The 16,846-nt window shown below is 34.1% G+C and overlaps 1 protein-coding gene across 3 annotated transcripts in view; it reads right to left on the minus strand.

Annotated features, from left to right (window-relative positions):
* The window catches only part of FSTL5 (follistatin like 5), a 377,325-nt gene that overhangs the window by 39,633 nt on the left and 320,846 nt on the right, over window positions 1-16,846 (minus strand). For 2 of the 3 annotated variants that reach the window (XM_059470972.1, XM_059470970.1), the window contains 2 exons: window positions 6,048-6,074; window positions 1,696-1,814 (listed from right to left, as the gene is read on the minus strand). In XM_059470972.1, coding sequence (XP_059326955.1) covers window positions 1,696-1,814; window positions 6,048-6,074 — 146 coding nt within the window. The remainder of the gene's footprint in view (window positions 1-1,695; window positions 1,815-6,047; window positions 6,075-16,846) is intronic. The other variant, XM_059470973.1, reaches the window with a different exon arrangement.

The raw sequence follows: 16,846 nt of genomic DNA on the forward strand, positions 1-16,846 counted from the left end.
TGGTGTGTCATGTGTAATATGCAGACATTTTCTACTATCTAAACTGCACTGCTGAATTTAGAAATGTTCCTATGCTTTAGAGACTGTTTGGCAATAAACTCTCCTGTGGTTTTACTTATCACTTGAACAGCTAATTCAGAGAAGTGTAAAGAAATGAGGAATGGGAGAGGTTTAAGCAAGCACATGATTCCTTTATTATTAATATGTTAATAGTTAAGTCATGGAGGTGCCCTAATGGGAAAAGCTATGTAAAGCTACACCAAAATATTCTTGATATGCTTACCAACATTTCTGATTAGTGAAAGTATATGACAGAGCCAAAGATAATTACTCACCAGCAATTTATGACATGAGCTGTTACCACTAAGCAATCACATGCTGAACCAGATAAAAATCTGATCCTGGGACAGAACTGGGTAATTTTATTATTATTGTTATTCAGAGGAAACAGACTTTCCAAAGAGGCTTGAGGAACATATGATATTCTTCAAAGGAGAAGAATTTTTTTTTTTAATTTCTTAAAAAAAACTTTAGAATTAAAGTTATCAAATAGCCTACTTTCCTGGGCTTTTCTTTTTTTTCCTTTTTTTTCCCCCTCCAAGAAGATATAGTTATTATGCTACTTCAAGTTTGAAAGGTTCAAAAAGGAAACAAACTTTACCTATTCACCCTGATCATTGACACATTTCAATAAAAATACTCTTAAAATCTAGACTGCACTTTAAATCAATAAAATTTTAACAGAATTCTTACATAATCAGCTTTTTAATTAAACAGCCACGAAAAAAAAAGCTTTTTGGCTTATTTTTTGACTGTGTCAATCTAATTTCACTTAAGCAGCACGAATCAAGGTATGATTAGCTTTTCAAAGCATAATTATTCCCACTAAAATAAATCTTGTTGCTGAGCACAGCAGCCTTTGACATCAATAACGATAACAGAAGAGGCAAATTCCATTGAGACAGCTCTAGTTCTGCTGTCATTGAGACATTAGAGAAAAAAAAAAACCCAAAGTGTACAGCTCAATGCTTAGTATGTATTTCAAGGTCACTCATTCAGATCCAAATGAGAAAAAGTTACTATTATTGAAAGCTGATATATCATATAGAGTAAGTCTTAATGTAGTGACTAGTACCAAGTGCTCCAGTGGGAACATGCATCATGTCAGCTAGCAATTTGATTAGCAGTAAAGGAAAAACATCACAAGAATAAATGGAAGTAGAGAATACACTAGTGTTTTTATGCATCCTACTCAGGGAAACTATATCATAAATTCTAAGAATTTGGAAAAATCAGCTATAAATATGTTTACAGTAAAGTTATTGAAACTACTTATATGAATTTTTAGTTGGAACCAAAGCATCAATCATCTTTACTAACTTCAGTAGAAGCTGTGAGAGTGCTTACTAGGACAGAGATTTGCCTCACACGTTTAATACAGACAAACATCCAGTGGAGAAAAAGAAACCATTAACACTTCCCCACTTCCCAAAAGATCCTATATTTAATACAGAGAGAACCAATCCCTGATTCATTAAGATGAGCTTAAACTGGTGGGTTGGAGGTGGCTATTTATTCATTCAGAAGACACTGCTGAATTTATCAAGCAGAAGACACTGAACTAGTAATAAAGTTGTATGTAAAGAAAATTATAACTGAGAAAACACCATAAATAGATTTTTAAAGACAACTTGCCTGAAAACCGAGGAGTTTTTCACTAGGCTTAATATGCCTCTGAAATTCACATTCGACTGGTTGTATTACTTTGATGCCATCTTCATAAAAAACATAAAACATGTTCCCAATTCCCAGACCTTAGGGACAAAAACACATTGAAATGTATAAAATTAAATAAGGACAAAAAAGAAAATCCTTGTCTAGAACTAAAAACCTAATCATAATTTGGTACGAGATCAGTTTGTTAATGTGCATAATAGTAACACAGCTAAACCTATGGGATCTTTTGTTGTAAAACTAAAACAAAACTGTTACATTATTTAGAATTTTACATAGTTTTTTTTTCCCATTGGCAAGACAGTGTGTTAATGACTACAGATCTAGAAATATACAGTTTGACAGCTGCAGCAATAAAAGTGATCTTGTGAAATCATCTACACTGAAATCAAATAAATATAAATTTTCTATGCATGCTTTTTTTACTTTTGCTTAGGGATGGAGGACAATATAATTTGTGTACAACATAAAATAGAAGACATAAGTCTTGGTTATAAGCTTTATATTTCTGTCAGAAAATAAAATATTTTCCATTTCATTTTATTACAGAGACAGAGTTGGGCAGACATGGATTCCAAGGTTGAATGGCCATAGGTGTTTACAGAACTATTCAATCCTTCTTCCACAACGTTGCTGAAATACATGATGCTAAGTTTTGTGGAGAAGGAGGGAGCCAGATCTGTAGCACGAAGTCTCACAATATCTGTGATTATGGTCATGACCACAGAAAAGGACAGACTCAATAGTTTTCTGTGTGCCAACTAAGACAACAGCTGTTGGTTTGCTATATGGATGCTATAATGGATGATCAGCTCATATTCATAAAATTCTTTGAAGAAAATCATAGTACTCAGAAAATCATATATATCAACTATAACCATTCTGACAACTAAACTGTTGGCTACAATGGTAAAAGTCTGCATCCATCCTAAGCAAAAGACCTAAGCTTTACTTGACATAACAATATTTGGTACAGGAACATGGAGGAGTCAAACCCATGAAAAAGAAACTCGAATCTGAAATTCTGCTTATCCTAAACTCTGAGGGAGAACCAATGTTAATAGAGAGAGAACAGGTCTTAAGACAAAATAAAATAATAAGAAAATCAAGAGGGGGTACGGGGAATGAATGTTTGTGTATGTATGTATATATGCATTTATGTTGACATGTACACAAAAGTTTCCAATCCCCGTTAGGAATCACATTGCTAACACAGTTCTTTAAAGGTTGTAGTATGTAGAAGGTTGTCAGGCTATGCCCAGAACAAACACATTCGATTATCTTTGAGAAATCTTGTGGAATCATTTCCCATTTCTCGCCAAATTTTCCCAGAAAGTGAGACAGTCTCCAGGCGGGGTTTTCCTCACTTTATATTGAATCTATCTATTGACAGGCTAGCAAAGATTGGGAGAGAAAATTGCCTATGCTGCATTAGGTGTAGCATAGAAGCAGGCTTAGGTTCATGGAAAGCTCCCCAGTCATGTCTGTTCAGAGCACAGGCTGTACTCAGGGCAATATGGCCGCTCTGGCCAGTGGGCACTTGTGTGCCTTGTGTGCAGATAAACCACACAGCCTGTATGAGACAGCATGTTCAGGTCTCTCCTTAGAGAATGCCTGACACTGTATCATGTAAGAACAGCTGAAATTTGCAGATAAGCCTGAGTGATGTTAGGCTGCCTGTACCAATGAACACAGCGTAGAGATCAATAGCTGAGCAAATGGCACACTGCGCCTTGGGGATGAATACGTGAACATGGCTGGGCACAAAACAGGGTTTTCCCTTCTCCATCCTTTCACTGGCTGAAGTGTATTATGGTTATTAGCAGGATAAGCAATAACAGAATGTGAGGAAGTAGCTCAGATGACAGCCCCAGGTGACCCAGACATTTGGTAATCAGGCTCCTAAACCTCCACCTCAGGTGCCAATACTCCAAAAAATATTTCCAATGTACAGGTATTATTTATGACTAATAAACAGCCCAAAGTTTTAGGGCTTTATTTCTAAAGTCTGGATAATAATGTTAACCAAACTGTTCTACAAAAACAGTGAAGGACATACAGTATGAAATGTCCTTCTTCCATTTCAACACCAAGTTAAGGAAGTCAGTTCATATAACAAAAGTTTACCTCTGGATACAATTAGTTAATTCCCCTTTCCAACTTATTATGATCCAAAACTCTTCATTTGAGTGAGTGGCTACAGATATCTGTACAAATATCTAACCTGCATAAATATGTAATCCCCTCAGCAAGCCACTTTTTCAGAACTACAGGAGCTATTCCTTTGATGACTTAATTTTGCTACCCTCCTCCCACTAAATAAAATCCTGCACATTTTTAATGCAGTGTCAGTCAGAAGTGACAGATAAATAGATTTGCTTTATTTGGACTAAATTGATACTTAAAACTGGCTAACATTTTTTTTAATGGCGGTGGTTGGGATTCTTTTAATAGATTTGTATTTATTTATATATTGCATTATTACTGTAATATACATGTAGCTTCAAAATCCTTTCAGATTTTCTGATGCAAGTGGTTTTGATAAAGGTTTTGTGAACTTGATACAGAAATATCTAGGCATTAAGGCCCATGTATGGTTTCATGCTCTTGACTGTCCTACTAATCACCCATCCCTCCCTTCCTATCTGTTAATACTTTCATAACAGATAATGGCAGAGTATGGATGGCCCAGAGAAGTTGGTGGTGATGTTTATTGGCATCTTCAGGGTATTGCTCTCTTGTAAAATATTTCCAATGTTGTAATTAGCAACAGTATTTATTGGAATCACAACGATTGGCCTACAGTTCTACGCAGAGAGATTGAGAATATCTGCTCTAGGAGACACAAGATTTGATATTGAGAATATCTGCTCTAGGAGACACAAGATTTGGTACTACACATTGCTTTTTGATTGGTTTCACATTAGTTACAGAGAAATTTGAATGTCTTTACCATAAGGACTCTGGTAAGCTATTATTTTTAATTGGTATTTTTTATCACAGAAGTTAAATTTTCCTAGGTGCATTCTAATGACTGAAAGGAACAAATTGATTTGAAAGGGCAAAAAAATTTAAAAATCAAGGAAATACTAATAATGTTTTCAGTTTTGAGATAAAATATACTTGATGCTTTCCCAACATGAGATAAGAACTGCATACTTTTGAAAATTTGGTACAAATTTGTTGAGTATCAGTTTAATCATTAACAATGTAATTGTATGAAACTCTAATCACTTGTAATCTGTAAGGCCAATAGAGCAGGAGGACAACAGCTGAGCTCCACTATAATCACAGAAATTATTGTTTGTACCAGCAGAGCAACTTGTAAAACAGGAATAAAAAAATAAAACTAGTTCAAATTTATAAATACAGTGGGAATGCCAAAGGCTATTACATACAGGCAAATGACATGGCAGATTCTTAAATCTTTAAATTAATTTAAAAAATGAATTAAAAGCATACAGAAATACCATTTCTAGCATGAATTTACAGCAAAGCCAGATTCACTTGTTATCTTGTATTATCAATCTTCCAATGGAAATAATTGAAATAATTTCTTACTACTGAAAAGTTTTAATTCCTAAATTGCAACTTTAGATGTAGAACAGGCTACTTAGAGCAACAGAATGGGAACTCATGACAACTCTTAGATTATGGTATTTTTCTGGAATATGAGGATAAGTTTTGAGATCATGTAATATATATGAAAATTAACACCTATCTTTTGCTTGTAAAAACATTTCCATGATTTTTATGTTAATAACACCTAATTGTGTCTTTATTCATGTTTATCCTTCAGTTCATCACAAACATCCATTCCCTGCCCCAACATTTACTTACAAACCTTTCCTGAATATAAGAATAAAATGCTTAGCTTAATTACACAACAACAGGTATGTCAATTTTAAACTGTTTAAGATTATAATTTTGTCAAATAAGAGAGATTCATACATGAAAATCAATCTCAACAGCCTATAGGCTGACTGGTTAGAAGTCTAACCATGACAATAATCAAAGGTCTACATTTTAAATCTGAGCTTCTCGTTGTGTATCTTCAAACAATTGTAAAAATTGCGAACAGCTCATTTCCTTCTCTCTCCCAAAAAGGAAAAGCAGTTCACAAAAGTATGAACATTTATAGGATTCATTTCCACTTTAATATTTTCCAGTCAAATTCCTTAGTGTTGCAAGGGGGTAGGTAGTTACTGAAACTGTAGAGTACAAACAAACATAGATACACATACACAAGAAACAACAGATGAGCATTTCATCACACTACAGAAAATATGAACAAAAGTAATCTCTATTAGTACCTTGCTCTCGCCATAATATGTTTGCAACTGCAGCATGTAAGAGAAAGAAAGAACAGAAAATACAAATGAACAAGGGGAAAAAAGAAAGATACATCAATTCTGAAATAATTATAATGTTTTAACCTCTGATTCACTAAAATACTCTTGCAGGTAAACCACTGGAAACAGTAAATTAACAACAGTTCTCTAGGTCATGTGACTAAATTGTGATTAGCCATAGTAGTTATTTAGGACAAGGTAAACCCCATCACTCCTACTAAACCCCTCCAAGCTAACTCCATTACACCATTAACCATTATCAGCAGTGTGGTTTATAATCCATTACAAAAAACATGTGCACTTTTCATGCCTCTAAAAGATACATATTAATGAAAGGTGATGCAATTTTCATTATTTTCTTTAAACCCTGGACTTTGAAGAGAATAATTTCAGAAAGTATTTATGAGAGAGATATGAAAAATTAAAATATACACAGGATATTTTTCTGTATGGCTGTAGCTCAACCATGCTACCAAAATTGCCATGCTGTATAATGTGCACCATTCTCTTTGGAAGACCAAGAATGGAATTATAAGATGGCATGGTAAGCAACTAAACTTTAACGTTGATTTTTCCCCTGAAAACATAAATTTTATTTGGCCATCTTGTTTATAATTGGATTTTAGACCTTTGAGACCAATGAAATTATATTATCCTAATATTGCCTCTTTCTGTCTGGGGAGGAAAAAAAAGAAAACAAATATAGTCTTGCAAATTTTTAGTATTTAGAACTCAGCATGCAACAGAATCAAATTTTTAAAACATCCTCACTGAAAACCAACACATATTGCAAAGTAATGAACTTATGAAATTTTAAAAAATCCTAAACATAGGAGAGGAATACAACATAGAAAACACACATATCACACACACACATAATGCAATTGAAACACAGTGCTACAAAAGCTAAAAACGTTAGTGTGCTTTAAAAAAAAAGTTTGCAAAAAGCAATGAAAGACATATTATAAAGAATTATGTTGGCACACAGAAGTTCCTCATCTGCTGACAGCTGAAGGTTGAGAATGAAAACAGGAACTATCACTCTAGAAAAGGCCGGGTACTAAGATTTTCCCACATCATTTGTACTTCAACAGACAGGAGAGGGAAAACACAGCCCTGGGATCTGACCTTTGGGTCTGTTAGTGCAGCCAGTTTTGGATTCACCCTCCTGTCGGTGCAGCTAGCCTGAACTTCATGGTTTTGTCTTTGAGGATATCCAAAAGATTTCTAAGGACTTGGTAAACAACATCCCCTACACCCACCCTGCCAGTTACCACACTGCAGAAGGCTGTCAGGCTGATCAGCACTTTTTTCCCTCTGTAAATCCATCATGATTGCTCCTAATCACCTTCTAGTTCTGGGAATAGTTTTCAGGGTGAAATGCTCCATTCCAGAAATCGACATGAGGCAGATGCTCCCATCGTGTTTTGGATTCTCCCTCTTGCCCTTGAAAAGCGGCGCTGGCTTTCTTACAGTCTGCAGGAACCTCCTTGATCACCATGATCCTTCACACATTGACAAGAGTCCCCTCACAATGCCATGGGCCAGTTTTTCCAGCTGGGTTCACCCTATCCAGGCCCCTTCAGCTGTGAAAGTTCACTTCATTTAAATGGTCTCAATCAGATGCTATACACCACGGATTAAAAAAGCTTCCTTGCCAGAGGATGACTTCCCAAACCTTCCCACTGCTGTCACATTCCTAGGAACAGTTTTGCTAGGAAAGACAGATGTGAAAAAACCTGCAGTACAACTTGTCCCCTTACAGATCCTTTGCCATCAGGTCCCCATCCCCCTCAGCAGGCCCACATTCCCCCTTAACCTTCTTTATCAGGCTGATGTCTCTGTAGAAGCCCATCTTTTGTCATTCACCAGACTCAGCTGTAAATGGGTTCTGAACTTTAAAATTTATCTCTACATGCCTAGACAGTATCTCCAGATGCAGATCACAATTCTGTATTTGCCTATATTGTGTTACACAGTCTTTCTTATTAAATAAAGCAAATTCATTTACCCAGGGCAATCTGGAAGATTTCCTTTAAAATTACTTTTCTCTTCACATTGTGAGGAAAAAACCATGTAATACATGACACTTGAGGTCCCATAAATACAGCCATAATGTTATACAGTTCATCAGTGTTTTTCTAGGGGTGACATAGGAAAGAAAATAAAAAGTAATTACAATCACAGAAGTGTGGGAAATTGTACAGGATCAAACAAAATGATTTAAGATGCTAAGTACAGAACACACTAATTTATGTTAATGTAAAATGATATGTATGATTCTGAGCTTTGCTCAAGAAAAAGGGCAGGATAATAAAAGTGCTTTAAAAGCCTCACATATTAATTTTAAAATTAGCAAATCAGCTAGAAAAAAATTGAGATATAGTTTAAGAATGCAATATAATATTATAAACAACAGCTACCATCTTACCTAACAGATCAAGAAACCTCTTTTTTTTTAATCAGACCTATAACTTCTTTTCAGGAAAGATGTCAAGTCTCGAGATAAAGAGGTCAATGCTGGAACAAGTACAGCATGTGTAGATATAAAGTATGCTAAGGAACATATTGTTTGCCTTCCTTTTTGGTTAAGCCAAAATTAACATTTTCCAGACACACTTTATACTAAATTCTCAACCATTTGTAAAATCCACTATGTAAGCATACAGAATTAGTGACAGATCTCAGCAACGTGTTCTGGTTTCAAGAGAGAGCACTATCTTCTCTTTTGCCATGATTCCACAGAGTTATTAAATAGTATTAGGAGATGCGCTGGGAGCCTTGCAGAAGACATTGTATTCCAAAAGTTTGTGACCTTGACCAGGTTATTCTTCAACATGGGGCCTTGTGACAAGGAAGCCTGCATGTCACATGGGTACCTGCTGCAAGGGTAGGTGCTGGAATGCCCACAAAAACCTGTGCTGCACACTCACGGGCCTTATGACAAACTGCAACCTGCCATAAGATATATGGCTTCTTTGTTACACCAGATAAAACCACTACAGCACCCAGGGAGCAGGAACCTCTCCATGAGCAGGATCTGTGCAGCTTGCTGGGGGAAAATCCACCCACAAATAATCCCATGCTGCATAAATAAATCTGTGATGCCTAGCATGTGAAGGGTTGCAAGATTTACTCACTACCTATATTTCTCTTTTTATTACATCTTATTAAAGCAGCTTTTTTATTACATCATTTGTTGTTGGGCCTTTATACTGTCATCAAAAAGAAGTCTGCATTGTTCCTTCTTCTCCCTTGTCCCCCGGCAATGCAAGACATGGGAGAATCCAAGTTTTCTTGAAAGAGGTTTACTTTCTTATTATTTTCTTTTTCTTTTTAATCACACTTTTTAAGCACACTTACAGCTCCATAAAAATGACTCTTCATTGTCCTTCCACAGCTATTCTATGGTTTTCTGTACAGCCCCAGCCTATGATTAGGAGCAGCTAACATAACATCTGAATCCCTGCTCTTCATCTTTGTTATACATTGAGTTGGTTGAATGGTAATAGGTTGCACATATTCCACAAAACTCTGTTCTTAGTAATTCATTAAATTCTGCAGCAGATTAATAGCAGTGTAAATTCTTATACACTTTGGATGGAAACAACAACTGCAAATATCCATGGTATTTCTAGCACTAAATGAATGAGGGTACTGCAATATCACTTTGCAAATAAATTCTGTACCCTTCTCTTTCTTCTTGCATTGGTAATAAATTTCATTGCATTTACTTTTCTGTCTCAACAGACAATTTCAAAGATTTCAACTGTCAACTAGTGTTATTCCTCTCTACTTTCCTTTTCTTGAAACATTCAATGCACTTTGGAAATAAAGTGTGTGCGCGTAGGCAAAATTCACCTTGAGTTTCAAGACTAAATGTAACTTTTCTACTTCCTTTTGGCATTATTAACTATTCAAATTTTCAGTAATCAGCATGCAATATTATATATCCAGACATACTCAAACAAAATGGATATTAATTAACATATAGGAAGCCACTGTCCCTTTCAAAGCCTTCAATTCCATGACGGCAAAAGGTCACAAGCAGATGTAATAGAAGATAGGACAGTGAGAGAAATGCAATAAAGTCATACAAAAAAATGTGTAGTTCAACAGAATTTTTCAGAATTGTACTATCATAATCTGCTGTACTTTCTATTGCATTAAAAGAGTAATTTCAAGATGTTTAAAGTGATGTTGTCTCCTTACTTCACTCATAGCCACCACCATTGCCAACTGTTCTGATTAATCCGAAACACAGGATAAAGACAGTGTATAAGTTACTCTCTTTTCTCACAATTCTGATTTATAAAAACCTGCCCTTATGTTATGGGGTAAATCTATAACATAATTACTATATTTTTGCCGAACTACATACATTTTTAATTATTATTTTTATATTAGAAATAATTGCGTTAAAAGTGAATATGAGGTTGACATGAGTTACATTTTTGCTGAGATTTCACAATCACATACCTACTTTTAATTTCATTCTTTTTCTATAAGAAATTCAGATCGGTTTTGTTTATATACAAATGGAAATATATAAAACCTAATTTATTTTTGAAGCCAATACTTTTTATAAAGTTATCTATTGCTTGCTTCAAATATTTTAAAATTAATTGCCATTAAAATTCTAGGCTGTTCTCATGTGATATGCACTTCAATTTCATTTTAGGTTAATACAATAACCAAAGATCTGGTTTATATATATTAGACTATTATTTATCAGTTAAAAGTCAACAGTTGACACTTTAATTTTGTTCAAATATGAACATGTTACCTTATTTTTCTACATTTTATATAACTCTTTATAATGAATCATGCATAAGTCCTTTCCCATAGCACATTAACTCAATCCAGTGTACACTAGCAGGAAGAAAAAATGGTCCATGAGCTGAATTACTTGGAAGTTAGAAATAAAGTCTTTGCCCACAATGCTGTCAACAAGTATAAACTTGTTTAGCTCTGCCATAAAATAAAATGCCAGCATAAATTGTCTCTGAGAAAATTAGGTAAATAGGTACCATTCAGTATCAGATGTGACAGGAAGATTCTATTAAAATTGCATAAAGCCTTTCAGAGAGAATTTAGGCCATAAATCACAGTCAAAAGGCTTTTAGTCTTATTCCCAGTTCTAGACAGTGGAGATGCTGTGTTGCTTATGATGGCCATAAACCTGTCAAGCCACTAGCATTCAGATCAAATAATCTTTTTAGGCGATAAGACTATGACATTACCTAAAAAAGTCACAGTTAGAAAGAGAGCTACTTAATGGCATGGAACAGTTATATTATTTTTTTTTAATTTAGTCCTAAGATACAGCGCATGAGAGATACAAAAAGAGAACTTCCGTTCTGCTTTTTGGGACTAAATGAAAGAAACTGTAGGATAAATTACTTTGCCATATTTGATGATGTCATAGTGGGTGAATTCAGTAACACAAGAGCCTGTGGTTGATAACTAAAATAAAAGCTACCAAATATTAAAAGTTCATCAAGTACCTTCAAATTGGTCTGGGAAATGTCCTAATAGTTTTACTTGATAACTCTCTATCATGACAGCTGTCTCCCCAAGGTGCATACATGTCACAAAAAAAAATTTAGAGAAACATCTAAGAAGTCATATTAATCAATCACAAACTGAATTGCACTGTATAACACAATTTTTTAGAAATAGTTAGGAAAAGGTAAAATATAAAAAAAACCCCAAACCACAAACCCACAGAACTATTTCACTTCAAAGGCAACAGCATGAGTTTTTATGATCTATGGCTCTAGTACAGTAGAACTAATCTAAATTGAAACAGAAAAGAAACTAAAGCACATACAAAGTACCTGTCAAAGTTATCCAGAAACCACAAAAAAATATGGATTTTTAAAGTTACTTTACTTCAAAATATTTTAGTAGTAGATAAAAAAAATTAAGTACTTAAAAATTACCCATGAAAATATTCACTTGTCTTTGGTGATGACTGTTTTTTATTTTCCTGTTTTCTATATTACCAGATTTTCTTCTTTAGGAAAAAAACCCCTTATATTCAGTGTAATCTGATATTCCATATGTGTATCAAATTACAGTGATATATTCTAATCTATTATTTATATTAAATATTCTATTATTAGCTTAATTCCTCCTAGCTATCTTTTTTCTAAGTTAATAAAATCGTTTATTTGGTATATTTAGCTATGTATTATATTCCATAGTCAGTTAATGTTACTTTCATTAAAAAATTTAAAATTTGGACCAATTCCATTGGTCCTACTACTATTCCAATGGAATCTCACAAAATAAATAAATTCCACAGATGGAAGTTGCAATTTCTTCCTCCTCTCTTTGAAATTATTATTCTACCATATATCAACAAAAAATGCAGTAACATGTTTCCCACTCCACCTTTCTCATAAATATACTGTCAAGATACACTGCCAAATTATCTTTGTCCTGTATTTAAATTCTTCAGCTTCCAAACAGTTTTTCAACAACAGCAAGATGAGGACTTTGGTTTGCCATATGGCTTCTAGGAGTTGGGCTGATCCAGTCTGTGTTTGTGATTAAAATATGTAGTTATCAACAGAGAACTACAGTGGAGCTGTCCATTTGTGTGTTCATGCTTTAAATGAAGCTAAGTCCAGTAGAATGGAGGAGGAAGTTATCTGTTAATAAAAGATTTGAGAGTCTCTTAAAATGTACCTGCACGTATTACAAGCTAGAAAATGGAAACCCATCTTTTATCAGTTGCTGCATGGATGCTGGGTGCTAGAATATAGAACCTGTTTACAAAAAGAGAGAAACTGGAGTCCTAAAGAAAATAAGGAATCTTAGTTATGATGAAATCCCATTTTTCTGCTAGCAGAGGAGGTTCCAGGCATCTGGGATTCCTTTACACATTGCAGGAGCAAAAACCCTGGAAAACATCACAGATCGCTGCTAAAGGTAGAAGAAAAGTATTGTCACATCAGAGCTATTCAAGGTTTAAATTGTACTGCAATGAACACATTTGAGTTTTTTAATGTTCTGTTGACAATATTCTTCTATAAATATTTTTGTCCTGAATTTGTACAGGAGCAGGATAGTAACTGAAACCAGAGCCTGATTGAATACCTTCTACCCTACAAAGGACTAAAATGGAAGGTTAATGATGTGTAGTCAAGACAAATATTAAAAAAAAAAAACAACAGGTCCAAATGCAATGCATAGACTACTTGCTAAAAGTTTCAGCTGGTCTGGTGCTATTAGTTTTGAATACATTTCAGAATACATCATAAATTTTAAGAGTGACATAAAGTACCACTATATCTGCTCCTAGTAGTTGCCTCGCTTCCTGAAACTTAGTAACTCAAGTAGCTGCAGACTAGTTAGACTGGGTTATATGACCCAGACAAAAGAACAGACAACACTTGCACATAATTAAATTCATTAAGAAATCAAAAAACAAGAATAAAGTTATAAGTCAGCTAATATGTTCTAACAGAGACCAGGTCTTCACAGGCGAACATGATAATTTTTTTAATGTAAATAGGAATTTGGTAATATAAAAATTCATATAGTTGTGACCCATAATTTTGCTAAACATCTTTAAGTTGTTTGTTAAGATTTGTTAAGACAGAATATTCTGATTAAATGAGTTATTCAATAATGGTAACATATATGTTAATAGAATTAAAAACTGCCAAAATAATTAATCTGAAAATGTAGTTAAATCATTAGTAAAAGGTGAAGGAGAAAGTTCTGGAGCATGTCCAGAGCAACAGGTAGTGAATCGTGTCTTAACCACTTTCATCAATGACCTGCAAAATACAAAATCATTTCCTAAGAAGTCTGTGAATTACTTGCAATGATAAACAACAGCTTTAACAAACTGCATAACTTTGTCAAGTTCATCTGTAAAATAAATTACTTTTTTTAAATCCAAATTGATATGTAGATGCCTTGGCAAACAAAGAATAGACTATGCCTAACTGAGACAGGTGAGAAGGAATAGGATTTGGACAGTGAGGTCTGATAGCATATGGGAGATAAACACATAAACAAACTTCCACTGCTGGTATTAGTTGAAAATAGTGACAAAGGATTGATGTGGAAGAAAATGTACCAAATATGTATTTTGCTTTCCAGAACATTAAAAATAACAAATAATAAATTTTCTTGTGCAAAGAGCAGTATTCCTTTCTTAAAAAAAACCAAACTATACTAAAACAATTAGAATTCTCAAGACAAGAGGACTGAGTACTATGTTAACTATCTTATTACGAGAAACTTATATATTGTGTGTGTGAGAATTTGCAATCAATATTAATATATTCATAGGACAAGAATTCTTAAGAGGTCAATTTATTGGAGGGGAAAAAAAGAGAGAGACTCAAAGGAGGCAACTGAAGGAAAAATTGACTTCAAATGGAAACTGAGCATTATTCTGTATTACTGAAATTGATTAATAAATAAAGCAAAATATCAAGAGAAATGAGGAATTTTTTGATTCTCTGCATGTCTGACTCGGGTACATGCATCTCTGTAAGGACACACTTCAGGCAAACAAAGTATTTGCTCTGTATTCAGGCAGAATACAATTTAATGTCTTGTGAAATGTAAAAGATAGAATAGATTTAGATAAAATGGTTCCATCATGCTTAAATCTATGAATCCATGCAATACCAGTTCTGAAAAATAAAAATACGTTGGAATGAAAATCAAATGAGATTTTGAACTGCTATTTGTATTTACGAATGTGATTACACCAAAGAGTCCTTCCAACACAGCTGAGCTGTCTCAGGTATTATTAGAGGATCATGACAGTAGGGGAGACTCTTGTGTCCTCAATGAGATTTAGACCAGGTCATTAATCCCCAGAATGTTTTTACCAGTCACCACAGGGGTTGTTCAGCTATCAACCAGACCAGCTATCTCATTCTCAATGGCTGTAACTGCAGGCTTGAGGGAAAATGAAATTCACAGCAAAAAGAGAATCTGCAGTCTCCAGAGAATCAAAACAGCACAGTTCTCACATTCAGAAGTATTTTAGATGCTACTGCTATTATCAACATCAGAGGAATTAAACAGGATCTGATAATAGAGAGCAGTAGAAATTTATCACCAGTACTTGTAAGAGACATTTATATAGGTAATATAAACTAAAACTTTCCATTATAGCTTCACAAATCTAGCAAAAAGGATCCATCTACTGTTGTTAAATATATAAATAAAATTTCAGCTACAGAATGAGTTAATCAGTAAAAGGCATGGCTAAAGTTAAAGTATTTAAAAATAATTTGATTTCTCTCACCAAAGACACTGTTAAAATGAAAGCATGTTTTCAGAAGTCTTATTTTTAGTGCACATTGAAAAAGGCTGATGTGCTAAGAGGAGGCCAAACTATCCTGGGGACTATCATCCAATATTAAAAATTTTGCCTATGTGAGACAGAGCAAGGCTTCCCTGTTCAGTGCTGGCATTTACTGAACAGATCTGGATGACAAAGCATTTTCAGAGTATTTTCCATTCACTTCCATCTAGATTACCATCCTGATTATGAACCATTATCATCAAAGTATATTGACTTTTCTTGGCAAGCAGACTTCAAATTTATGAAACTGGAAACTTCAAAATAAACAAGTTCCTAGCACCCTTAATTCATACTTGACATTGTGTAACTTTATTTTTTTCTACCAGCATCACGCTTCCCACAGCTCAGAATAGCTTTGCCTTCATTTCTTTTCTCTTTATAATACAGACATATGCATTACATGCATCTGCAACGACCCTATGAATTATGAAAACCTAGCAATCTGAGAGAACTTTTAGACAGACAAGTGAGGCAAAGTTTTGCTTATTATTTATCAGTCTACTTTTCCATAATGACACTGATTTTTATTTAGTCCAAGGTAGCAGAAAACATAGTATTATCTCTAAGGAGCTGTTTAAATTACCAATTTACAGAGAAATCAACTATCCATGCCCTTTCTGTCACAGATACTATTTTTTTCTCAAAGCACTGAACTGAAGTTTTAATATATTTGGGATGCATTGAAAGCAAAATTCCACACAAAAATAATAAAAATTTAGGTTTTTGTGTGAAGTAACATTAAACCCCCAAAGTTTTCCCATGCACCCAAACAATGGGTCAGATAAGTACAAAAGTGAACATTAACTATTATACTTCCTAGAAAATAAAATATATGCACTGGTAATGGAATAATGTTCTGCATTTCTGAAGTGGCTTTTGAAATTATCGTCATGCTCAAGGCAGTGCAATTGTACTTTGTATTTTAGAACTCAACTGTAAAGTTCTCACTGAACTCTCAATAGAAAATCAATTCAATGTTTAGAAATGCTTTTATTTTGCTTTGATTTTTATCTTATATAACATCACAAAGGAGAAAAGCCCAGACTAACTGACAAGTTAGTGAGAAACTGATCTTATTTTATTCAAAACAGTGTCCTAAGATTTCCAAAAGGGAGCCCTCTAATAAGAAACTCCAAAAAAGAAAATTTAAAAATGTGTCTAATTTATTCTATTAAAGAAGGATAAAAGCAAAATAATTTATAAAACTGTCATAAATGACAGAAATAGTTTATATCAGATCATAGAGAATCACATTTACATTCATCAGAGGCTATCTTTAGAATACAACTTGTGACCTAATCAATAGGCTTGAAATAGAAATAGCTGTAGCATTGTGCTTAATATGTGTGGGTGGGGTAAAAAAAAGCCCACAATCCTATCCAGGTGGTTTTACCTATGTGATTTTATTCCCTAA

Source organism: Ammospiza nelsoni, chromosome 4 (genome assembly GCF_027579445.1).
Source record: "Ammospiza nelsoni isolate bAmmNel1 chromosome 4, bAmmNel1.pri, whole genome shotgun sequence".
NCBI lineage: Eukaryota > Metazoa > Chordata > Aves > Passeriformes > Passerellidae > Ammospiza > Ammospiza nelsoni.